General features: G+C 61.6%; 3 protein-coding genes across 3 annotated transcripts; 1 reads left to right on the plus strand and 2 right to left on the minus strand.

Moving 5' to 3' along the window:
- Positions 1 to 6,841: 6,841 nt before the first annotated feature.
- LOC308532397 (keratin, type I cytoskeletal 17) lies at positions 6,842 to 12,060 on the minus strand (the record flags this gene model as incomplete). Its single annotated transcript, XM_081109844.1, has 8 exons — positions 6,842 to 7,028; positions 8,067 to 8,092; positions 8,193 to 8,413; positions 8,505 to 8,630; positions 9,258 to 9,419; positions 9,947 to 10,103; positions 10,470 to 10,552; positions 11,617 to 12,060. 8 exons carry the CDS (start codon positions 12,058 to 12,060, stop codon positions 6,934 to 6,936), a joined length of 1,314 nt encoding a protein of 437 aa, XP_080965970.1. The 3' UTR covers positions 6,842 to 6,933.
- A 2,235-nt stretch (positions 12,061 to 14,295) lies between these two features.
- LOC308532396 (keratin, type I cytoskeletal 42) lies at positions 14,296 to 21,210 on the minus strand (the record flags this gene model as incomplete). Its single annotated transcript, XM_081109843.1, has 8 exons — positions 14,296 to 14,393; positions 14,514 to 14,563; positions 15,748 to 15,968; positions 16,209 to 16,334; positions 16,933 to 17,094; positions 18,164 to 18,320; positions 18,452 to 18,534; positions 20,746 to 21,210. The coding sequence occupies 8 exons, from the start codon at positions 21,208 to 21,210 to the stop codon at positions 14,296 to 14,298; spliced, it is 1,362 nt and encodes a 453-aa protein (XP_080965969.1).
- Positions 21,211 to 22,851: 1,641 nt separating this feature from the next.
- On the plus strand, positions 22,852 to 23,130 carry LOC308531767 (large ribosomal subunit protein eL43-like; the record flags this gene model as incomplete). Its single annotated transcript, XM_081108867.1, has 1 exon — positions 22,852 to 23,130. The coding sequence occupies one exon, from the start codon at positions 22,852 to 22,854 to the stop codon at positions 23,128 to 23,130; it is 279 nt and encodes a 92-aa protein (XP_080964993.1).
- Between the last annotated feature and the right edge of the window lie 234 nt (positions 23,131 to 23,364).

A 23,364-nucleotide genomic window follows, 5' to 3' on the forward strand; every position in this document is an offset into this window, starting at 1 on the left:
GTGGTGACTCAGGCTGGGCGGCAGGAATCGGCTCCTGTTCCCGGAGCCCGAGGGGACAGCAGGGCCTTGGCCCAGGTGGCTTTGTGTCGGCTGCGTCCCCGGGCAGTGAGTCAGCCCGGTGAAGACTCCCTGCCCCACGGGGACAGCCTCAGCCATGCCGTCCCAGGGCCCCCTTGGGATGGGGATCTACACGCCTGGCTCTTGGCAGGAGAGCTGGTTCCTGGCCTGGCTCTGCCTCGCTCACTGTGTGACCTGAGACCCCTCACCTGCCCTCTCTGGGCCTGTTTCCCCTCAGCAAAGTGACCAGGCTGGGCCGGGTGGTCTTGGAGTCCCTTCCAGTTCCACAGATTCTCTCTCTCTCTCTCTCTCTCTCTCTCTCTCTCTCTCTCTCTCTCTCTCCTGGAGGCTGCCTTTGAGCCCCTAGGACCCCCAGAAGTGAGGTGCACCATGGCACCAGCCCGCCCCGTGGAGCTGGCAGGTGGCAGCTTCAACCCCAGCTCTGCCCCTTATAAGCTGCATGGCATAGGCAGTCCTTTAGCCCCTCTGAACCCCAGGGGTTTCTATCTGTGAAAGAGGAGGACACACCACCAGCCACAGAGGAACACACATGAAGGACCCCTCGGGCCCCTCCCCGATGGCCAGCTCTGACCCTCGCCAGCTCCTTCAGCCCCCCACCCTTTTTTCCAGCACAGATGCCCCTCACCTACCCCCTCCAGCCCACCTCTTCCTGGCACCTCCCTCCCTCACCCCTGCCCTTTTTTCTATACTTCTGAGCAACCCACCTCGAATACATTGCTCCACCTAATCACTGGGACCCACTATACACGGTGATGGGAGGGGGTCCCCGTCCTGCTACCAGTGCCATGAGTGACCCCTGACCACACCATGGGCTTTCGAGTCCCCACACTGTATCCAGGGCTCAGTCCCCAGCAGTTTTCTCTCAAGTGTCCATGGATTCCTGGCTGGGCTCTCTCATTCCATTGAGAGAGGCGGGGAGGTGGCTGTCTGGTCACCTGCCACGCTCGGGTGTTGTGTAGTGCGCCCTACGTGTGCCACACGGTTCCCTGGGGGGCCTGTTCCTGCCACTAGTTCACAGACAGGGAGCTTGGAGGATAAGGGGGCCCCCCAAGACCCTAGTCAATGGGGAGCTGAGGTTGGAACCCCCGTCTGTCCGTTTGTCCAGCTTGAGCCCTTTCCACCTTCCTGCGCCACTCTCTCTATGCATCCCCAACATACATCTTTGTCTTGAACTCATTCTGTGAAGTAGAGGGAAACCAAGAGAGGGGGCAATTCCCCTAAAGTCACTAGCCTGGGACTAGAACCAAGCTCAGGCCATCTCTGAAACCGGACAGGGATGGGTCCGGGCTGCCTGTCACTACTTGAGCCAATGGAGCAGGCACAGGGTTGAATCATGTATGAGTGTTTATTCCAATACTGCTGGCAGTATGGGAGAGCAGCAGGCCATCCACGAAAATCTGCTCTGCACCCCTCCATATGCTTACATTGGGAAGAAGGACAAAGATTACCTGGGAAAGTAGGAATGACAGGGATGGGGAAGCGGGCAAGGTATAGTATAATGGTTACAGGTTACAGGCAATGCAGGCTGGTGGTCGCCAAGGGAGGGCACCTCCGGGACCAGATTGTTTTGGCAACAGGCTTGTTAAACTTTCCATGATGATAGGCAGCTCTGGAAGAGAGGAATGGACGCATTCCGAGGTTGACTCCCATGTCCCGGGGCATACAACTCTCAGCCAGGTCAGAATGTGCTTCCTCTAATCAGAACAGAACAATCACGAATAACAGAGCATGATTAATGTGTCTTACAGCTATCGCGAGGACCCACTGTTCTATGTCTGCCCCTAACATCCCCACTCGCCCACCGTGTCTTAGAGGCAGGGACCAAGGTGTGTCTAGGCTCAGCCTCCTCCCTGGAAGGAGCTCACCCACAGTGGGCATGACCTTGGCCCAAGGGCTGGAGGCAGGATTGGGAGGGTCTCTAGACCCAAAGTCAGAGGCCTCCTCGGGGTGGTCTGAGGGGGTGACCCACAGAGCTGGCCACTGCCCTTGCTCGGAAGTGCCTCTGTCAAGGTGAGGAGCAGAGAGGGCCTGCCTCAGCCTGAGCTCTGCTGGGCGATACCACCTTGAAACTCTCTGCCTCAGCAGAGCCAGGCTTTGCCATTGCAGCATGGCGCTCCGTCAGTCATTGGCTTGTGGGCACAGGGCCCAGTGGTATTAGCAGACCTGGGGCCCAGCACACGCCTTTAGGACTAAGCCTGGGAGATGCTCCCTCCTTCCCCACACTCCGCAAATGGGTAAAGGGGCCTTGGAATTTGGGACAAAAAAAAATCCTACCATCCCAGGTGTCAGGGTGGGCCTGGAGGTCAAGGCCGACTACAGACTCATCACCCTCAGAACTGGAAATGACCTTTGAGGTCACCAAAGGCCACCACGCTCCCACCAAAGAGAGTGAGAGACTTTTCCCAGGTTACACAGCATGGAGGCCAAAGAGCCGGGACTCGAACCCGGCTCTGGGAGCTTTCCCTCTGGGTCCCCAGCACAGCCTCCGCCTCCTTTCTAATTGGATCACCTCCCCTCCCCCATCCCTGCAGTGCAGGGAGGGGTGCACACAGGCCCAGCGCTGAAGGTCCAGGGAGCTGCCTGGGCTGAGAAGCTGCAGGAATAAAGTTGCTGACCAACCCATCGAACCACTCATTCACACCACAGACCAAGCACCCACCACACGCCCAGCATTGGGGGTGCAGGGGGTGGGGGAGATGTGACATAGTCTCTGACCCTGGACCTTATGATTTGACCTGGGGGAGCTCACTGAGGTGGGAATAGCATTGAGTGTAGGAAACCCTGAGATGCTCTGCCCTCAGGATGCAGCTGGGTGAGTGTTACCAGCTCTCAGCCCAGCAATAAAGGAGGGGCTGCCTCTGAGATCCTCGTGGGAAGGTGGCTGAACCCGCGATGGCTCCAGCTGGGCCTCAGACATCTGAGTTGGCAGAGAAGGAGTGGGGAGCATTTCCTCCATTATACCTGCCCCAAGGTTGCCAAACGCCAGAATCACCAGGCCAGGTGGGCACAGAGCACCTCCAGGTGGTGGGTTCGCCTCATTCCTCTCTCCTGAGGCCGTCCCATCTCAGGTATGAGGTCATCTCATTCCAGAGTTGGCCAGGAAATATTATTGGCCAATGCCACTCCTCCACTTGGCAGATTCACAAACCTGACTGAGCATCAGCATCCTATCCAGATCCCTGGGCCCTGCTCCAGCACACTGCACAGCATCAGCCCACTATACCAGCATCAGCACACTGCATCAAATTCAGCCAACTGGATCAACATCTGCCTACTGCACCAGCATCAGCCCACTGGATCAACATCTGCCTACTGCACCAGCATCAGCCCACTGCATCAACATCTGCCTACTACATCAACATCAGCCCACTGCACCAGCATCAACCCACTGGATCAACATCAGTCCATTGCATCAACATCAGCCCACTGCACCAGCATCAGCAGGACAAGGCAGGTGCTAGGACTGTTTTCTTTCTGGTAACCAGCCAGGCCTGGGGGAGGGATGGCAGGGGAAGGAGGCCCCAGGGAGACTGAGGGAAGAGAAGAGGGGGCTGTAGGGCCCTCAGCTCCTGGTGGCAGCCAGATCCATGGGCTCCGGGGGAGGACGAAGAGAGAAGAGGCTGGATGAGCCAGGACAGAGCAGTCTGGAGCCAGGCAGGCAGGGACCAGATACTGGACAAGTCTTTGTGCCTCTCTGGGCCTCAGGTTTCTTCTCTGGGAAATGGGAAGATCAGCACTACTTCACAGGCATGTTAGAGGCGAAATAAATAAAGCACCTAGAACAGACTGGTGGCCATATTGCATTTATTCACAGATATTTATAAAGCGCCTACTATGTGCATTGATATGGAAAAACAAACAAATGAACAACAACAAAAAACAACAAGAAGAGAAACCCTGAGGGCATACCATTTGGAAGGACTGGGGGCAGAGACAATCCCAGTACACTGTGTGCTCAGCTGTGATAGGGTGAGGGGCTTACAGGGGGTGTGGCAGGCTCTCTGGGGGTGAACAAATGTCCCTGACTCAGGCGCTGGCCCCATGACTGGTCCCAGGATCTGGGTGAATCTGAATGCCAAGTTCCCCCATGTTTGATGCCCCCCTTCTAAGGGCAGGTGCTGTCACAGCCCCTCACAATGGTCTACACAACCCTCAGGGAAGCCCATGGCTGGGTCAATGTTGGCTACAGCCTGAGCCCTGTGCCTGGTGGGAGAACTGTCCTGGCTCTGGTCCCAATGTTCTCCTCAGCCACCCACAGCATGGGTGGCACAGGAGGCCCACACTGCATAAGGGCGAAGGGCGTATTGTCAGCCCACCACTGTGCCGTGCTCACCCTCCTAGGCTAGGGTCCCTGCAGGCCAGGGCCGGCGTCTCTTGCTTCCCCTGGTCCCCATGCAGACCCAGGCACAGAGCGGGGCAGTACGGTGGGCAGTGTACTGCCTGTGGTCACCCTCCCAGGGCGGGGGTGTGGTGGAGGCAGTCTCAGGAACTGGCTACCCATGGGGCCTGAGCCTGGGAATCAGGTGGGTGGGTGTCCATCCTATGAGAGCAGGTGAGGCACGCTGAGGGCAGTTACCGACTGGTTAACCATTTGGGGCAAACATTCTGTGCCGTGAGTGGGTGGGTACGGATGAACCACGAGACTCTATATAGAGCCCACAGCTGGGCCTCCCAGCCCAGCCACAGGCAATGTCCCCAGCCACTGGGTCAGCTTGGGGTGCCTGGAAAAAGCCACCGAAGTTTCCCACGCCATCCCCAAGAGGCCATAGTCCCCTGAACCTCGTCTGTGCCCTGTGGCCCCCACCTGCCCAGGCCTGGGCCGAGCACTTCCGGAGAGAGTGGGCATCCCCTTGCCGGGCCCAGGACTATCTCCCGCGAACCCCAACCCCAGCAGGGCAGCCACTGCCTCTGCTAACTCAGCTCTCAGCACATCAGGCTGCTCCTGTGTTATGACCTCCGGAGCCACCAGCCCCCTCACTTTGGGGGCAGGGTCTTCTTCCCCAGCAGAGGGGCAACAATAAAAAGAAAAGAAACAACAAGAAGGGAAGCCCTGGCCAGCCCCACACTCTGACCCCTCCGCAGCCCCTGCAGCATAGGAGGAGGCCCCGTCTGTGGAGAGAGAACCGCTGCCTCCCAGCCTGAGGCTGGGCCGGAGGTGGGGCCGGAGGTGGGGCAGGAGGTGGGGCTCCGGGTGCCGGTTCCCAGCACAGCGTCTCCCGGCAGCACCTTGCTCCATCCCTGACGTGCAAGGGCTGAGTCACTGCTCCTCAGAGCCTCAGTGTCCCCGTTCACACAATGAGGCGCCTCTTCCCAGAGCCTTCCTGCTTCCTAGGAAGGTTGTTCAAATAAATGAGATCACCCTCCGGAGGAGCCATCCTCGGCCCGCGGCTGGTTCTGCTGGTTGTGGCCGGATGTGCGGCGGGGGCCTGGGGATACGATGCCGCCTGCCTGGCCTGCATCCTTGTCCTGGCTGCTGCTCAGGCAGCGGAGAGGCGCCCGCCGCTGACAGGGCAACACCTGCAGGCCCAGCCCGCACACGGCGCTGCAGTGGCCTCTGCAGGCAGGGGTCCGGGCCGCAGCCATGGGAAGGGGCTCGCCGTCTTTGTCCTCCCCGGTATCAGGGCCAGAAGGGCCGTTAGCTGGGGCTCATCTCACTCCTCGCTTCCTGTGGCTTCTGCGGTCCAGCATGGGCCTGGGACCTGCCCCAAAGCCCCACCCCAGCTGCCCACTTCCTAGCTAGACAGAAAGATAGCCACTGCCCCACCCGCTCCTGCCCCCTCCCCGCCCAAGCCCCGCCCCCCGCCTCCAGGCACCAGGATGCAGCAGGGGTTGGGACACCCAGGTCTCATTGTGCAGCAGCAGACAGCCCCAGGCCTGTCCGTGAATCGGGGTGGGGTGGGGGCACCCCTCCTCTCACTCACCCCTTCCACCCACTCCCACTTCTCCAGGAAAACCAGGAAAGCAGGCTCACCCCTCCCCATGGTTTCCGGATTCACTCAAAGGCAGACTTCCCGGTGTCAGGCTCCTCCCCTGAAAGGGGCGGGGCCCACAGGGTCCTGGGCGTGGCTGCGCGGGGGGGGGGGCGGGGGGGGTGCCCTGGCCCCTCCCCAGAATGCATTTCCCACCACCGCACCCGCAGGCTGCCAGGGAGGGTGGTCCTGCTCCCCAGGACAACCTACGCCCCAGCACCCCATCCCGAGCCGCAGCTGACCATTTAAGGAAACATTCCTGAGAGATTCCCCCTTTCTCTTGGGCAATGGAGGCCCTAACCACCTCCCCTCCCCCGGTGCCTCTCCCAAGAGAACCCAGACTTCTATCCTGCCCCCTCTCCGAGGAGGGACCTTGAGGAGCAGCTGAATGCAACATCCCGTGGGCCTCTGGCTCCCACACCTGAAATCTGCTCACCCATTTATGGATGAGAGAATGAGGCTCAGCAAGGGGAAGCGACTGCCCGAGGCCACAGACCCACTCAGAGGACACGAAGAGGCCACCTAAGACCCCCCATACGCTGGCCGCACCCTGGTCTGGCCCGGCCTGCACCACCTTCCCTGGGACCACCACACACAAGCTCTGCCCAGACCTACTCCTCACCCTGGTCCGAGATCTAAGTCAGCAACAGTGGGCTTCTGCGGACTCCTCCCTGTCCCATCCCCCCGCCCCGCTTCCGTTCACCCCTCCCTCACGGGGGCCCCCTCAGTGGCCACAATCAGGGGGCATTCCACGTCTGAGTCAACAAGCTTTATTGGTCAGGCACGGGGTGTGGGAAAGGGACGGGAGCCACGGGGCTCAGGCTGGGGAGGTCGAGGCTGCAGGGCTGATGAGGGCCCTGGGGGGCGGGGCAGGTGAGCAGGGTCCTCAGCGGGTGGTCTGGTGGATCTGCTCGCGGGAGGAAATGACCTTGCCGTCCTGCACCTCTTCCACAATGGTGCGCACCTGACGGGTGGTCACGGCTGCGGGAGACAGACACTCAGAGGGGGGCAGGGGTCCAGAGAGCCTGGCTCACCCCACCCCTGAGAGGAGCCCGCTCTTTCCCCCACAGCCACGGTGTCCACGCCTCTGCTGGCTCCTGGGCATCACATCCACACTGTCCCTCCGCCCTCACGGCTCCCTCCCTTCCAGCTTGTCCCGCTGCTGGTGCCCCAGCCCCCCAGGTGGGTGGGGTGATTCTGACCCACGTGTCCTTCTGCAAGAGCAGCACCTCGCAGACGGGGTGCCCACAACATGGGTCTACTCCATTTCTCTGCAGTCTCCGGGTCATGGACTGTGCTCCTGTCTCCCCCATCAGCCTGGGCAGGGCTCTCCAAGGCCTGCACCTGGTCCCCATCGCCTCCATCAGGCTAGGGCTGTGGTCGGCAAACCGCGGCTCACGAGCCACATGCGGCTCTTTGGCCCCTTGAGTGCGTCTCTTCCACAAAATACCACGTGCGGGCATGCACGGACAGTGCGATTGAAACTTTGTGGCCCATGCACTGAAGTCGGTATTTTGTGGAAGAGCCACACTCAAGGGGCCAAAGAGCCGCATGTGGCTCACGAGCCACGGTTTGCTGAGCCGCAGTTTGCGGACCACGGGGCTAGTGGGTTATGTTCCCTGGGATCCAGAGGACAAGGACCAAGCCCCTTTCTCCCTCCAGGCTAGAGTCCAGACTGCTTTCGCTCATCTGTAGGGACTCAGAGCAAAAGTCCTGAGACCTGGTCCCTGCCTCCCCATCAGAGGACCGCCTTCAGAGCTAGGAACAGGTTTCCCCCATCACACTAGGACTCCAGGATTAAGGACCATCTCCCTGCCCTGCCCCCATTGGGCCAGGCAGTGTCTCCCTGTCTGATTCCCCTGAGCATCAGTCCTGAACCCTAATGGGTCCCTTCTCCCACCCCCACAAAGGATCAGCCATCATTTCCTGGAGCTCCGGGGGACCCTCCCCCAGCAAGGTGCAGATGGGTGCCTGCCCCGTGCTGCCCCGCCCGCAGCGACCACGATCCAAGATTCTTACGTTCTTTCGGCTTGTACTGAGTCAGGCTGCAAAGAAAACAGAGAAGGGAGATCAGATGTGGGTCTGAGATCTCCAGCCCCGCCCCCAGCCCCAGGCCCACAGCCCTGGCGCCAGGCCCCCACTCACTGGGCGTCCTCTCCCTCCAGCAGGCGGCGGTAGGTGGCGATCTCCTGCTCCAGCCGCGTCTTCACGTCCAGCAGGATCTTGTACTCCTGGTTCTGTTGTTCCATATCACAGCGCAGCTGGGCCAGCTGCTCCTCCACGCTGCCGATCAGCCCCTGGATCTGGGACAGCTGCACGCAGTAGCGGTTCTCCGTCTCCGCCAGGCTGCCCTCCAGGGATGCTTTCTGCAGGGGTGCAGGAGGAACAGGGTCAGAAAGGGTGGTCGGTGCCCCCAGTGAGGCCCAGGGCCCACCCCAGGCCTGGCCGCGCCCCTACCATGCTGAGCTGGGACTGCAGCTCTATCTCCAGGGCCTGCATGGTGCGCCGGAGCTCGGAGATCTCGCTCTTGCTGCTCTGCACCAGCTCCGTGTTGGTGGCCACCTCGCGGTTCAGCTCCTCGGTCTGCAGACAGAACACAGGACGGTGCCGCGTGAGCCTGGGGTCCCTTCTCCAAGTCAGACAACCACCACGCCCTGCATATCCTCAGCCCAGGACCCATTCGGTGCCCAGACAGGCACATGGGCCCCCCCCATGCCCCATAACCCCCTGACCTTGTCCGCCTTCCTGACCTCCCCTGGGCCCTCTTCCTAAACCTGACTGTGTGGGGAGTGTCTCTCATCAGCTTCCCACTTCCCAAAGTCCCGAAACCTTGGGAATATGTTAAGTTTTATCTTTAATCCCTACAGGTGGAGGGCATAAGAGTAGGAAACTTGAGAACCCTAATGGGTCCCTTCCCCCTCCCCTGCTAAGGACCAGTAGCCAGGACCCTGGTGCCATTCTTGACTTCTTGCAGGAGAGGTGGAGGGTCCCGGGGCCTTTATCCTCTGGCTGTGTTCCTGAGTGGGGCTCCCCGCCCACCCCCAGATCCTAGCTTTAGCTGAGCTCCCAGCCCGTTGATGCCATGGGTGAGCCTGAACTCCTGGGGTGCACTTGGCTCACTGAGGAGAGGGTGCCCCCAAGATGCCAGGCCCTGGGCTTGCTGTGGGGACTCGGTTCCTGCACCCCATCGCTGGGAGAGGCCTCTGGTACCTTGCTGAAGAACCAGTCCTCGGCGTCCTTGCGGTTCTTCTCGGCCATCTTCTCGTACTGGTCGCGCATCTCGGACAAGATGCGGCTGAGGTCCACGCCCGGGGCGGCGTCCATCTCCACGTTGATCTCGCCGCCCACCTGGCCTCTCAGGGAGTTCATCTCCTGTGGAGGACGGGGACTGTGGTGTGGGCACCCAGGCCTGCCCCGGCCTCTCACTCCAGCCCTTCCCACACAAGCTTTCCAGACCTCTCCCTCATTCTGCCTGCCCTCTCCCCTCTGACCCTCCTAACGACTTGTTCACCTGCTCTGTATGGGTTCTGCCTCCCCCATCAGGCTGTGGGCACCCTGAGGGTAGGTTCTGTGTCTCCCCCCAAAGATAAACCTCATTCTCGGGCCTGTGCCCCCAGAATGTCCCCTCTAATTTCCAAACTTCTGCATGGGGCCCAGATTCAAGGGTTTGGGCTGGGACAAGGGGACCTCTTCCCTTCTACCCTGTCCTTGGGAGGGAGGTTAAAGCAGGGGAGGGCAGACGAGGCCTCGTGGGCCCCTGGGAGGTTCCTCTGATGCAGGGGAGCAGGAAGGAGGCTGGCCTGCACGCTGGCTCTGGACCCCCGGGATCAGGGCTCCTCAGACAGGGCAGCCCTGTCAGGTGGCCAGCCCTGGAGCACCTGCCACCCCCTCCGCCTCACCTCCTCGTGGTTCTTCCTCAGGTAGGCCAGCTCCTCCTTCAGGTTCTCGATCTGCATCTCCAGGTCGGCCCTGGCCAGGGTCAGCTCGTCCAGCACCCGGCGCAGGCCGTTGATGTCCGCCTCCACGCTCACACGCAGGGCCTGCTCCGTCTCAAACCTGCAAAGGGAACCAGAGACTTCCATGTGGACACTGGGACTGGCAGGTCCAGGTCCTGGCCAGCACCCTGCTTTCGCCAGGGCTCCACGGGCTTATGAAGAATGATGGTGGCGAGGAGTGGAAGCAAACTCCAGCCTGAGGCCCTGGGAACAGACAGGGCAAGGCCCTACCCGCCTCGCTTCCTACCTCTCCCTCCTGCCTCCTCGTCCATCACCTCAGCCCCGCGACCTTCAGAATTTGCTGCATCCTGGACTAAGAGGTAGAATCCCCCACCCCCAGTTCTTGGCCTGTATCACAAGCAACCGAGGGGTCCCAGGGTGGGGAGGGGTGCCCCAGTGCCTCCCCAGCTCAATGGCGAAGGCTCACTTGGTACGGAAGTCATCAGCAGCCAGGCGGGCATTGTCGATCTGCAGCAGGATGCTGGCGTTGTCCACGGTGGCCGTGAGGATCTGGGGAGGTGGGGAAAGAGTCGGATCACTGGGTGCGGGTGGTTCAGTCCAGACCAGGGTTCTGAGATGGGCCTTCCTGCCGGGGGCCAGGATGGGGCCGCCTTCTTCAGGAAGGCTCCCTTCCCGCCCAGCCTCTCTCCTTTCTTGTGTGTAATTGTTGACAAAATCCATGCCAGCGAGAGTCTAATGCGTTGAAACTTGCCTCCTGTCCCCCCAGGACCTACCTTCTCAACACAGACTCCCAGAGCAGGCAGCCTGGGAGCTCTCAGGCTGGGAGCCCGAGAACGGAGGTGGGAGGGGGGTGGAGTGGGGGGATGCCTCCTGGCAGAAACTGTCCCAGAAACCCAGAAAGCAGAGGGGATGTGGGCAACCCCCACACTTTACAGCTGGGGACATGGTGCCCCTGAGAGTCTCCCCCAAAAGGGAGGCTAAAAGAGTCCTCACTAAAGAGTATTTTCCAATCTGAAGTCTCGACTCCTGCTAAACCTTGGCCCAGGGCTCCAGTGGGCAGCTCCCCCCTCCCCGGGTTTGCTCGGCCCAGTTCTTGAGGGAGCAGCAGGAGAGATGGGAAGCCAGAAAAAATCCCCAAATAAGGCTTGCAAGAGGCCTCCTGAGGCCCCGCCCCCTCTCTCCTGTCCCCGCCTCCCAGCAGGTGCCATGGGATGCTCACTCAGACCCCTGACCCCACCATTGCCCCAAACCCCCTAGGGCTCCGAGGAGAGAGGTGCCCACATACCCAGCAAACTCATGAGCCCGCCCAGCCCTCCAGCTGTGTCCATTCGCCTTATCCTATCACTCATGAGGTGGCAAGAAGCTCTGTGATAAGGACACGGAGCCTCGAAGGAGCCCCCTGAGACCTGCTTGCCCCTGGCCTGGCCTGCTGCCCCCCAAAAACGAATAACATGAGCCACAGAGCAGCCCCAAGGTGGGCTCCCAGAGGCCACGCTGGAGCCAAGCTGTCCTGGGCCCCCTGAGGCCCTGTGACAGCCCCCAGGCTGGATTCCAGGTTGGGCAGGAGATGTGGGAGAAGCCATGGTCCCCACAGAGCCCTCCCCAGCGCCCACCTTGTTCTTCAGGTCCTCGATGGTGTGGTAGTAGTGGCTGTAGTCGCGGGCGGGCCCCGGGGCCTGCTTCTGGTACCAGTCCCGGATCTTCACCTCCAGCTCCGTGTTGGCCTCCTCCAGGGCGCGCACCTTGTCCAGGTAGGAGGCCAGGCGGTCGTTGAGGTTCTGCATGGTGGCCTTCTCGCCTCCCGCCAGCAGCCCGTCGACACCCCCAAAGCTGCTGCCATAGCCACTGCCAGAGCCGAAGCTGTAGCAGCTGGAGTAGCTGCCACTCCCCATGGCACTGCCCAGGGCGCTGCCCAGACCACTGGCGGACCCCAGCCTGCAGGAGCCGGCACCCAGGCCGCTAGACAGCCGGCAGGAGGTGCGGGACGAACCGCCCCCCAGGCCGGAGGAGCCCTTGATGGAGCTGGAGGAGGTGAACTGGCGGATGGTGGTGGTCATGGTGGTGGCAGCGGATGGCAGGCAGGCACAGAGCGAGAGGGCTGGAGAGGAGAGAAACCTGGGTGCCTTTGTGGCTGGGGCTCGCCTGCCTCCTTTATAACAGGCTGAGTGGTGGGCGGGGGCTGCGATGACAATAGGCTTCATCCTCTTTCCATTCCCCTGGGCTTTCATCACCCCTGGCAGGCGGCCAGCTCCCAGGTGCCTGTGGGCCCCCTCCCCTCCCACCACCGGGGCTTTGCCTCATTTCTCCGAACCCCTATGCTGGGTGTTTGCATATGCGTGTGCGTGTCTCTGTTCTTAAGCCCGTCACCTGTGATTCAGGCAGGCCCTCGAGCTATGCTTTCCCATGACCTAATACGGGGAAGAGGAGAGGCAGGACGTCACCGTCCCAGGCCCTTCCAGGCGGCTGCCACCCCAGCCCAGCCCACCTGGCCCCTGGGCCTGGTAGGGGAAAGGTTGGGGAACCCGGCAGCTCCCCCACCCCCAGCCTGAGGTTACTGTCCTTCAACGCACCGGCCAGGGCTGGGGGCTGGGGAGGCAGCGAGGATGGAGCCCCCATCCCGCTTGGCACCTGGACCTAAACCACCAGGCTCAGCACACAACACAGTCACGCTGTCAGTCTCAGATGACCACCCCGTTTTATAGCTAAGGAGATAGGGGCTTGAGGGGGATCGTGTCCCGCTGCCCCCCATGGGACTGGGCTGGCAGTGTTTCACTCCTCATCCCACAGCTCCAGACCCTTCCCCAAGGGGCCAGGCACACTGCCCCCCTCTGCCCAGCCCTGACCCCAGGGGAGCGCTCCTAGGGGCTACAAGTCCATCTGGCCAGTGTTCTGACCTGTCCCAACCCCAGGACTCCCTAACAGGGGGGCAAAGAGGAGCTTAGCTACCAGATGGGGACATGATCACTGTGGGGAGCGCCTCGTGGTAAAAGGGAACTAGGAGAACCGACAGCCAGGCCCCCATCCACCTCCCTAGCCTTCCTACACCCCAAGAGGCCTCGGGGTAAGGTGAGGGCACACACCTTCGCATTCCTGAGACCCTCCCAGCCAGTCCCCCCCATACAGGTCCTTCCCCTGACATGGCCCTTCAGGATGGACCCTGAGCCACCCTACAGCGCTCCCCTGCCCTGCCCACCACCCCAGGCCCGGCCTGGGTCCCAGCGCCCCAGCAGACAGGTTGGGCGGAATGTGGTCGTGTCTCAGGCTGCCGATGGCTTCCACTTCCCAGGCAGGCCCGGACAGCCCCCGCCAGCAGCCGACAGAGATTCCCCAATAGCCCGGCAGCTGCCAAGCCACCAAAGCAAACAAGACAGCCCCCCACGCTCACTTACACAGCGGTCACCCCGCCCCACACACACCCCCGAGCTGGGCAGAGCCGGTCTGGTTTCCCGGGCTGTGCCGCTGCCACCTCCTCTCACCCATCCATGTCCCGGACCACCCTTCAGGAAGCCCTGCCCGGCCTCTCTCCCCGAGACAGAGGCGAAGGCGGGAGCGTCTATAGTAGGCACAGCTCCCGGGGAGCCCTAGGGGCCCTCCCAGGGGCCAGCACAGGCAATGGCGACCCCAGGGCCTGCTTCTCAGACACGGTCCCAGCTTGTGGACTGTCCCATCCCTGAGCCGTAGGTCCTCCTGCCTCCTTCCCTCTCGTCCTCCCACGAGCCCCAGGCCTGGTTGAGGTGGGTAGAACCGGTTGGCGGGTGACAAGCACCACCCCCCAAAAAATTTTTAAAATACATTTTTATTGATTTCAGAGAGGATGGGAGAGGGAGAGACAGAAGCATCAATGATGAGAGAGAATCACTGATGGGCTGCCTCCTGCATGCCTCACACTGGGGATCGAGCCCACAACCTGGGCATGTGCCCTGACCGGGAATCGAACCGTGACCTCCTGGTTCACAGGTTGATGCTCAACCACTGAGCCACGCCAGCCAGGCATCTACCACCCCAAAATTTAACAGACTCTCCTCCTCCCCCAGTCCCTCAGCCCACACCACCCCACACCAATGACCACACCGGACCCCAGGAGGCATTGAACTTCAGGCCAAGCTTTAATAGTGGTCACTGGGGCCAACTCAGGAGGCCCCCGTGAGGGCTTTGGGAAGCAGGTACAGGAAGGCAATAGCTCTCAGGCAGTGGCCCCGATGGGCGCATGGGCTCAGCAGTAGCGTGCGGGGGGCTGGAGGCGAGGGCTGCCCCGTGACCCTCGAGGCTGGGCTGTTGCAAGTGGGAAGGGCTCAGTGGGTAGAGCGGTGGACCTGCTCCCGGGAGGTGACCACCTTGCCATCCTGGACCTCCTCCACGATGGTGCGCACCTGGCGGCTGGTCACCGTGGCTGCAGAGGGAAGGGGGGGTGGGGCAGGGAACCTCAGGCCGGAGCCCCTCCCCCATCTCCCACACAGAAGGGTCCTCCCACTCTCCCGCCTCCCCTGGGCAGGTTGGGGCAGACTCTTACCTTCCCGCGTGGGCTGCGAGGCCAGGAACGAGGAGTACTGGTTGGCCAGGCTGCAGGGAGGGAGAGGGGACCTGTCAACCCAGGGGTGACGCTGGGAGCCCTGTCCCCCGGGAGGAGAAGCAGCTGGGGAGCCCCAGGGTGAGGGGAGAGAGGTCCCAGAAAACCAAAGAGGAATCCCAGCTGGGAGTGCACGGAAAAGAATGGCAACCGCAAGGGTCAAAGGGCACAGGCCTGGTGGGCAGGAGTATGGAAAGGGGCCACCCCAACAGAGGCCCAGAGGCCCTTTGCAGCTAGCCAGGGATGTACAAGAAGCTGAGCACGTTTTCCTGTACCTAGAAGGACTCCCCCACAAATAGACTCAATTAAAGCAAGAGAGACTGTGGTTAGACCAGCGGTCGGCAAACCCATTCGTCAACAGAGCCAAATATCAACAGTACAACGACTGGAATTTCTTTTGAGAGCCACATTTTTTAAACTTAAACTATATAGGTAGGTACGTTGTTATTAACTTAATTAGGGTACTCCTAAGGCTTAGGAAGAGCCATACTCAAGGGGCCAAAGAGCCGCATGTGGCTCGCGAGCCGCAGTTTGCCGACCACGGGAAAGGGGACTTCACCATCTTAGGGATACAGAAAAGCTGGAGCACATGACTAAGGATGGTCTCAGCCCCTGTACAGCAGGGCCCGGATCCACCTTCCCAACTCCAAACCAGATGCCGCCCTGGTCCTCAGCCCATCCTGGGTAATGGCGTCGCCAACCACAAGTCATGGGACCCAGAAACCCAGGCTCATCGTTACCCAGGCCTTCACATGCTCACTCAGCACTGATTGAGTCCCGCTGTGAGCCACGCTCGCCCCACGCCCAGGCCTTTCCCTGCCCCTGCCCCTGCCCCTGCCCCTGCCCCTTCCTCAGCCTCCCGGCAGATCGCCGTGCCCCCCCCCCCCCCCCCCGCCTCGCTGATGCAGCTCTCCGTCTGCAGCCAGAGTGAAGGCTCTGAGACCTCTCGATCATGCCCATCCTGTGCAGAGCCCCTCCCTGGCACCCGCATGCCTACACCACCGAGTCCGCCGGCTCTAAGGTGGCCTTCAGTGCTCCTCTCAGCCGGACCCCAGCCAGCGGTCTCCGTGTCGCCCCCTGCAAGCCTCCACACTTCCTCCTGGCCTTTGCTGGGGCTGCCCCTGCAGCTCAATCACCCCTCCCTGGGCGAAGCATGTGCCCAGGTGCCCCCACTCACTGGGCGTCCTCGCCCTCTAGCAGGCGGCGGTAGGTGGCGATCTCCTGCTCCAGCCGCGTCTTCACGTCCAGCAGCACCTGATACTCGTGGTTCTGACGCTCCATGTCACAGCGGAGCTCGCCCAGCTGCTGCTCGATGCTGCCGATGAGCCCCTGCAGCTGGGCCAGCTGCGCCCCGTAGCGCGCCTCGGTCTCCGCAAGGCTGCCCTCCAGCGATGCTTTCTGTGGCCAAAGCGCAGGGGATGGATAAGACCGAGGCGGGACCCTTCCCCACCCAGAGGAGGAGCCCACCGTGGGGGGTTGTGGGTGCAGCCAGTAGCTAGGCGGGGTGGTAACTGGGGCAGCGAAGGGCCATGTCGCTGGGTGAAGTGACATTTGTGAGGGAGTCTGGTTCTCCGAGTGGAGATAGCCCTGGATGGCAGGGAGGAGGCAGGGAGGGGAGTGGGGGGACGGAGGCCCTACCATGCTGAGCTGGGACTGCAGCTCAATCTCCAGGTTCTGCACGGAGCGGCGGAGCTCGGAGATCTCTGTCCTGTGGCTCTGCAGGGCCTCGCTGTTTGTGGCCACCTCGCGGTTCAGCTCCTCGGTCTGGAAGCAGGTGGGCCGTGGGGGCTTGAGGAGGCTTGTGGACATGGGGCCGGGGGCAGGGGCCACCCCTGAGCCCTGACCTCCCGGACTTGCTCCGTCAGCACCTCGCTGGCCTCTGTGGGGCCCCAACCCTCGGTGGCCACATGGGTGCACACAGACACCCTGGGTGCCCACATGGGCCCTCAGCGGGATTCGCCCTGCTTTGCGGGCATCTGCATTAGTTGCTGCCCAGGGAGCTGCGACATTGGCCAGACAGGCCTGGGTTTTATCTTTCTGTGCCTGTTCTTGTCGCTTCTCCGTGTGTCTTCTCAGGGTCTGAGTTACACATCCAAACACACACATGCCTACAAAGGCCTGTGCGGGAGGAGCCCTCGCTGCGGGGGAGACCTGGTTCCCCAGGCTGCACCCGAGGGTGGTGTGAGCCTGGGGCCTCTCCAGGCCTCACGATCAGCGTCTAAACTTGAGGGTTGGTCCAACTGGTTTCCAAAGGCCCTTCCAGATGGCACAGGCTGTGCGGCTACACGTTCTCCGGCCCACACTCCGCACTCCGCACATGCACGCACAGGTGCGCGCACACCTGCTCACGCGGGCCACCCACCTTGGTGAAGAACCAGTCCTCGGCGTCCTTGCGGTTCTTCTCCGCGATCTTCTCGTACTGGTCGCGCATCTCGTTCAGGATGCGGCTCAGGTCCACGCCGGGGGCGGCATCCATCTCCACGCTGACGTCCCCACCCACCTGGCCTCGCAGGGCGTTCATTTCCTGGGCAGAGAGGAGAGCAGGCGCTCACCCAGGGCCACCTGGGGAGAGAGCCTGCGGCCCGCCTTCTCCACCTGGGGGACACAGGTGTCAATGACAGATGGACCGACGCAGACAGGCCAACAGCTCCTCGCCCTGAAGGTGGAGGCAGAGGTCATGGCTCCACTGTGCAGGGCTGTGGATATCAAACATCTTCCCCATACACACGCAGGACCCATCCCCCATGTGTGCTGTGTGTCCATCCCCAACTCCCTGTCATGAGAGGGCACGAGCCAGGACAAGCTCGCCACCCTTGTCACCCACGGCCGGTCGGCCATGCGGCACAGCAGGGGGAAAGCAGCCCCAGGACCAGACCTCGTTAGGAAATGCAACCCCTATCACCAGCCTCAAAGCCAATTGGAGACACTTTCTGGGCTTCTGATACTCGGGGATCAGGCTCCCCCAGCTCAGGGCAGCCCAGAGGTCAGCTGAGAAGGAAGCCACGGGCTCATTAGTCCCCCTGCAGGGCCTTGGGTTGAGTCTTGGGGTCCCTGGGATCCAGAGTTCTCTGAAAAAGGAGGTGGGAGAGGTGGCAGAGTGGTGAGTTGGCCCTGGATGTGGACATGGGTGGGACAGATTGGAGGGAAGATGCCTGCGCAGCCTTGGATAAATCCCTCAGCCTCTCTCAGCCTCCGTTTCTTCACTGGTAAAGGGGAGAACGCGCACCCTTCTCGCAGCGCTGGCTGGTGTCAGCTGAGACCATTGCTGTGAATCACTATGTGCTGGGAAGATGACTATCACCACTGTAATTAATTGTAGTAATCAGCATGCCTGTTCCTCGACTGCGATCTCATTAGATCGTTAACTGCCACCACACAGTGAGCCGTGCCTTCGGGGACATGGAAAGTACCTTGGTGGGAAGAAGACCCTCCAGGCCTCCCCCGGGGCCCTCCGAGGGTCAGCCATGTCAGGGCCAGGCACCCACCCTGGATGGGCGCTGGGTGCAGAGCAGGGCCTCGGGCAGATGGGGAGGCCCCAGCCTTGCTTGTCCCCAGGCGAGTTTCTCCTGCAGTCACTCCCCCGCTGGCCTCACCTCCTCGTGGTTCTTCCGCAGGTAGGCCAGCTCCTCTTTCAGGTTCTCGATCTGCATCTCCAGGTCAGCCCTGGCCAGGGTCAGCTCGTCCAGCACCCGGCGCAGGCCGTTGGTGTCGCCTTCCACGCTCATGCGCAGGTTCAGCTCCATCTCATACCTGGGAGGGGTGGAGGCATGAGCCATGAAGGCCCACCAGCCCCCCACCCCTCCCCGACCTCGTGCACACAGAGGGCCCGGTGATGTGCAGAGCTGAACCCACCGCCAGCAGTCCCGGAGGCCCAGACTCACTTGGTGCGGAAGTCATCGGCTGCCAGGCGGGCGTTGTCGATCTGCAGCACCAGGCTGGCATTGTCGATGGTGGCGGCCAGGATCTGGGGGAGAGCGATGATGGGCTCCGTGAGCAAGCACCCTCAGCAGCCCCGGGAAGACTCTGCACCCCTCTTGCAGCTCTTTGGAGAGTGTGCCGAGTGAGGGAGGGTCCCTGTGGTGTGGTCTCCTCCTCTGAGGACCCGGCTGGGGGACTCACAGAGTGGTAGGGGCACTGTGCCCAGGCATAGGTAACCATGATGCCAGGGGACCCACACATACCCCTCAACAACCATGGGGTCACTGCCCAAGCCACCTGGACCTGGCTCCCTCTTTCCCAATGAACTTCACCTCTAGACTCAGTTGCCACCTCCTCCAGGAAGCCCTCATCAGCTCCTCACCAGGGTCCCTCCTTCTGGACATACCTCCTCCCTGCCCCTCTCTCTTTCACAGCACTTCTCCCGAGTGTGATTTTTCCATGACTTTTAAAATTCTTTCCTCCTCCCATGAACTCTGAGATTCAGGGCACAAGGCTACGTCTGTCTCCTTCCCTTTAGAATCCTCGGCTCTGGGCGTAGTACTTGGGCCAGAGTTGGCCCCGAGGAAACACTCGTTTAATTAGGTGATTAATTAATTAGTGAGGTTACCACTGGCCCCACCGCAAACCTGGGGCAAAGCTTTCCTTTCCCACTGGGTCATCAGGAGGCTTAAATGCGAACAGGGGAGACTCAGGAAGGAGCAGAAGGTTCGTTATTATTACTGCTGCTGTCATTGTTGTTGTGAGAAATGCCCAAGAGAAACTCCAGTCAAGACCCATGGAGTTGGTGGGGCGAGTGAGGCCCAGATGGAGCAGATTAGCGGGGTGGCATTTGGAATTTTTGGAGACTGAGGGCTGAAGTGTAGAAGGTGTAAGAGAGGGAAGCTTCGGCAGTAGGCTCACCCTGGGTCAGGCCCCAGGTTTCCAGACTGAGCCGGGGCCAGTTTGCTAGCCACCCCAGGCCTCCGTGGGTCTGTCCCACTCACCTCCCCGCTCAGAATAGGGTCCGGCGAGGGGCCGGGGCCATTGCCAAAACCCCTGAGGGGCACAGTGACTCAGAGGGAGGAGGCCTGGTGCGGGGTTCACTGGGGTTGGTGGTGAGGAGCTGGCTGACCCCGAATGGATTGGGGAACACACTGACTCACCAGGGCTCTCCCGGGCGCCCCGCTGCCCAGACCAAGCCCAGTATCTGATCTGGCTCTCCCAGGAGCGCTGCTGCCAGGGAACAGCTGCAGGAATTCCCCGCCTGGCGCAGGTCCCAGGCAGGAACCCGCAAAGCCCCCCGAAAGGCAGCACCACGCCTGGTTCTCCACCAGGAAACGGAGCAAGTCTGACCGCGGGCGCCAGCCAGGCCACACCCCTGCTGCCCTCGCGCCTGGCTCTCTGGCTCTCATTGACCTCCCCGCTGCCTCTGGGGTTGCAACACTAGGACCCTGCAGGGGCGGGTTCGTGCAGAAAACCCAAGTGCCACGTCCACAGAATGCCAAGGCCATGTTCTTAGAGGGAGAGAGAGAGAGAGAGAGAGAGAGAGAGAGAGAGAGAGAGAGAGAGATCCATCAGACTAAGAGAAATCCCTTCCCTGAAGTTTCCAGTCTGAGAGGAAAGACACAGCTCCTTCCTTCCGAACCCGCCCCCCAATCTGCAAAGAGAGACACGGGCTCTGCCCTCAGGAAGCCCCAGAGTGACCCGCATGGAGGGAGTGAAGAGGACCCACAACAAAGGCAGCGCGAGTACCTGCCAACCTCAGTGAGATCCGCACAATGAGCAGGGCATAGACTGAACCTCAACGTGTTGAAGGAACCCCAAGATCTGGGGGGAAGAGGAAAGTGCCATCCATCCAGGAGGACTGCCTGGAAGACGTGCCGCAGGCAGCCGCCTCCCTGCTCACATTCCAGCCCCCGGCAGCCAGCACCAACCTCTCCCCCGCCTCTGCTCCTTTGCCTACACCATCCTCTATACCTGGGATGCCGTCTTCTGCCTTCGAGATTCTGAGCCCCCGCACCCTGCTGCTCCTCCATCACCACCCCAACATGTACCCCCCCCCCCTCAGAAAGAGAGAACTCCAAACAACCTCCCTGCATGGGGTGTCCTCCAGGCCTGAGACCAGGGAGTGAATGAATGATGGAGATCTAAGATAGGAATGTTCACTCAGGTGGGATGGGATGAGTCAGAAGCAGGTACTAAGGGCAGAGGGCAGAGTGCAGAGGTCAGAGGGCAGGGAGCTGCCTGGTCCACGCACCTTGCTCTTTAGCTCCTCGATGGCCTTGAAGTAGTGGCTGTAGTCCCGGGCAGGCTCGGGGCCCTGCTTCTTGTACCAGTCTCGGATCTTCACCTCCAGGTCGGCGTTGGCCTCCTCCAGGGCGCGCACCTTGTCCAGGTAGGAGGCCAGGCGGTCGTTGAGGTTCTGCATGGTCTCCTTCTCGCCGCCCCCCAGCAGGGCGTCCGACACACTGTAGCTGGGGCCGTAGCCCCCACCCAGGTTGCAGGAGTAGCCCCCGCTGTAGCCACCCCCCATGCCCGCCATGAAGCGGGACGAATTGACCGACATGTTGCCACAGCTCCCGGCTCCCAGGAGGCTGGGGGCTCGGCAGGCGCCCCCGACGCGGACCGTGGACGTCCGAGAGAAACCGCCGGTGGGCATGCCCAGGCCCTTGATGGAGCCGGAGGTGGAGAACTGGCGGAAGCTGGTGGTGGTGGCAGCCATGGTATCCCCTGGCCAGGAGCAGAGCCTGGTCTGGACAGAGACCCTGGGCAGCCCTTTATAGCCGGGCTGTGGGGGGCTGGGCCCCTGGCCCTTGAAGTCAGAGCCAGAACCCCAGCCCCGTAATTTGCTTCTGTATCAGCCGCCCAGGGCCTGGGGCTCAGGCTGGACATGCTGAGTGCACCCCCCAGGCCCCTCTCCTGCCGGAGCCTGGCCTGGGCCCCGGCCTCTTAGGAGCCCATTGTTCACAAACAAAGGTGGCGTTGGAGCCGCAGCCCCAGGCTAGGGTGATCCTGCATCCGCAGCAGCAATTAGGCCTCTGAGCTCATTCTGGGGGGAGCTGGAGAACCCAGCCCAGGGAGCCAGAAAAGGCCGGAACAAGGCTCCACAGGCCTGAACCCCTGGGGCTGCCCTGGCCCCCCACCCAGCATTCCTGGTCCCTAGGAGACGGTGAGAGACTTGGGGAGGGCACCCTCGCCCAGGTCCAAGGGCCCTAAGGAGCCCCTCAGGCTGAGCGGGCGAATCCGCCTCTAACCTGGGGAGCCCCCAGATCACTTGGGGTCCTCCCAAGTCTGTGGCCCTGGCCTGGGGAGCCCCTTACCTAAGGGGAACAGACACACTGCTGACCTCTGGGAGCTTTGTTATAGGAGGTCAGGCCATGGGCCTCAGCTTCCTCCTCGGTAAAATGAGGATAATGCCTGTCTCCCCGTCTCTGGCGGACTCTGCAGAGGAGGGTTAGGGTGACCACTCCTGCTCATCCTCTCCCCGCCCCAGTACCTGAGAAAAGCCATTCCCCGTGGGGCCCCTGAGGAGGCATGAGGGGGAGAAGCAGGGTCCCTCCGTGGGCTCTGCCCCTGAGCCCTGCCCTGCGAGGGAGCAGCAGGATCCCACATCCTGGCGGCTGGCACCCGCCACCGCCTGCCGACAAGGCGATTACCAGCCTAATCTCGGCGGCGCTAATGATTTAGGCCCTGCCAGGGCGCTGGCGTCACGGGGCCTGTCTGCATGGGGAGCTTCCAGGGAAGGCCAGGGCTCGCGGGCTGGGCAGGGGAGGGCGAGCCTGGTCCCCGGGAAGCTTGCGGGTGGCCTGGGCGCTCCGCCACACACAGGGACAGGGAGGGAGGCCGGGTTTCCGTGCGGCTGGAGCTCCTCTGATGAGACTCAACCGCTGGAAAGACTTTCTGCGTAGAGAGTGGGTGGCCTCTTACCCACGGTGTTTCCTGGCTTAAAGAGCAGGGACAGCACGTGCCCTCCGGGAGAGAAGGGACGAACCCCAATCTTGTCCTGCTTCCGCCCTGCCTAAGACATCTGGGGTTCTGAGGGTGGCTGGGGGGTGGAGGGAAGGGGCTCAAAGCCACGGTCAGGCCACTAGGGTTGCTCCATGAGGTTAGACATCAAGGAGGACTTCCCGGCCTGGCCGGCGTGGCTCAGTGGTTGAGCATCAGCCTGTGAACCAGGAGGTCACAGTTCGATTCCCCGTCAGTCAGGGCACATGCCCAGGTTGTGGGCTCCATGCCCAGTAGGGGGCGTGCAGGAGGCAGCCGATCAATAATTCTCTCTCATCATTGATGTTTCTCTCTCTCTCCCCCTCTTCCTTCCTCTCTGAAATCAATAAAAAATATATATATATTTTTTAAAAAGGACATGGCTAAACGCACCAAGAAGGTCGGAGTCGTCGGTAAATACGGGACCCGTTATGGCGCCTTCCTCGGGAAAATGGCGAAGAAAACTGGAATCAGCCAGCTCGCCAAGTACACCTGCTCCTCCTGTGGCAAAACCAGGATGAAGAGGCGAGCCGTGGGGACCTGGCCCTGTGGCTCCTGCATGAAAACGGTCGCTGGCGGTGCCGGGACCTACAGCACCACTTCTGCCGCCACAGGAAAGTCAGCCACCGGAAGACGGAAGGAATGGAAAGGCCAGTAGAAGCTCCACAGTTTGAGACATTGCGAGCCTGTAATAAATGGGTTAATTTATATAACAAACAAACAAAGAAAGGAAGGCCTCCCTGGCCCTCCAACACTGTCTCGGGGGAGAGAGGGAACCAACAGAGCCCGAGGTCACCCAGGCGCGACAGCGGCAGGCCTTGCCCCCGCGGTCACCCAGGAGGACATGCAGTGAAGAAAGACACCCCCCCCCGACACCCCTCCCCCCAGGGCT

The sequence above is a fragment of the Myotis nattereri genome (genome assembly GCF_964212035.1).
Source record: "Myotis nattereri genome assembly, chromosome: 16".
NCBI lineage: Eukaryota > Metazoa > Chordata > Mammalia > Chiroptera > Vespertilionidae > Myotis > Myotis nattereri.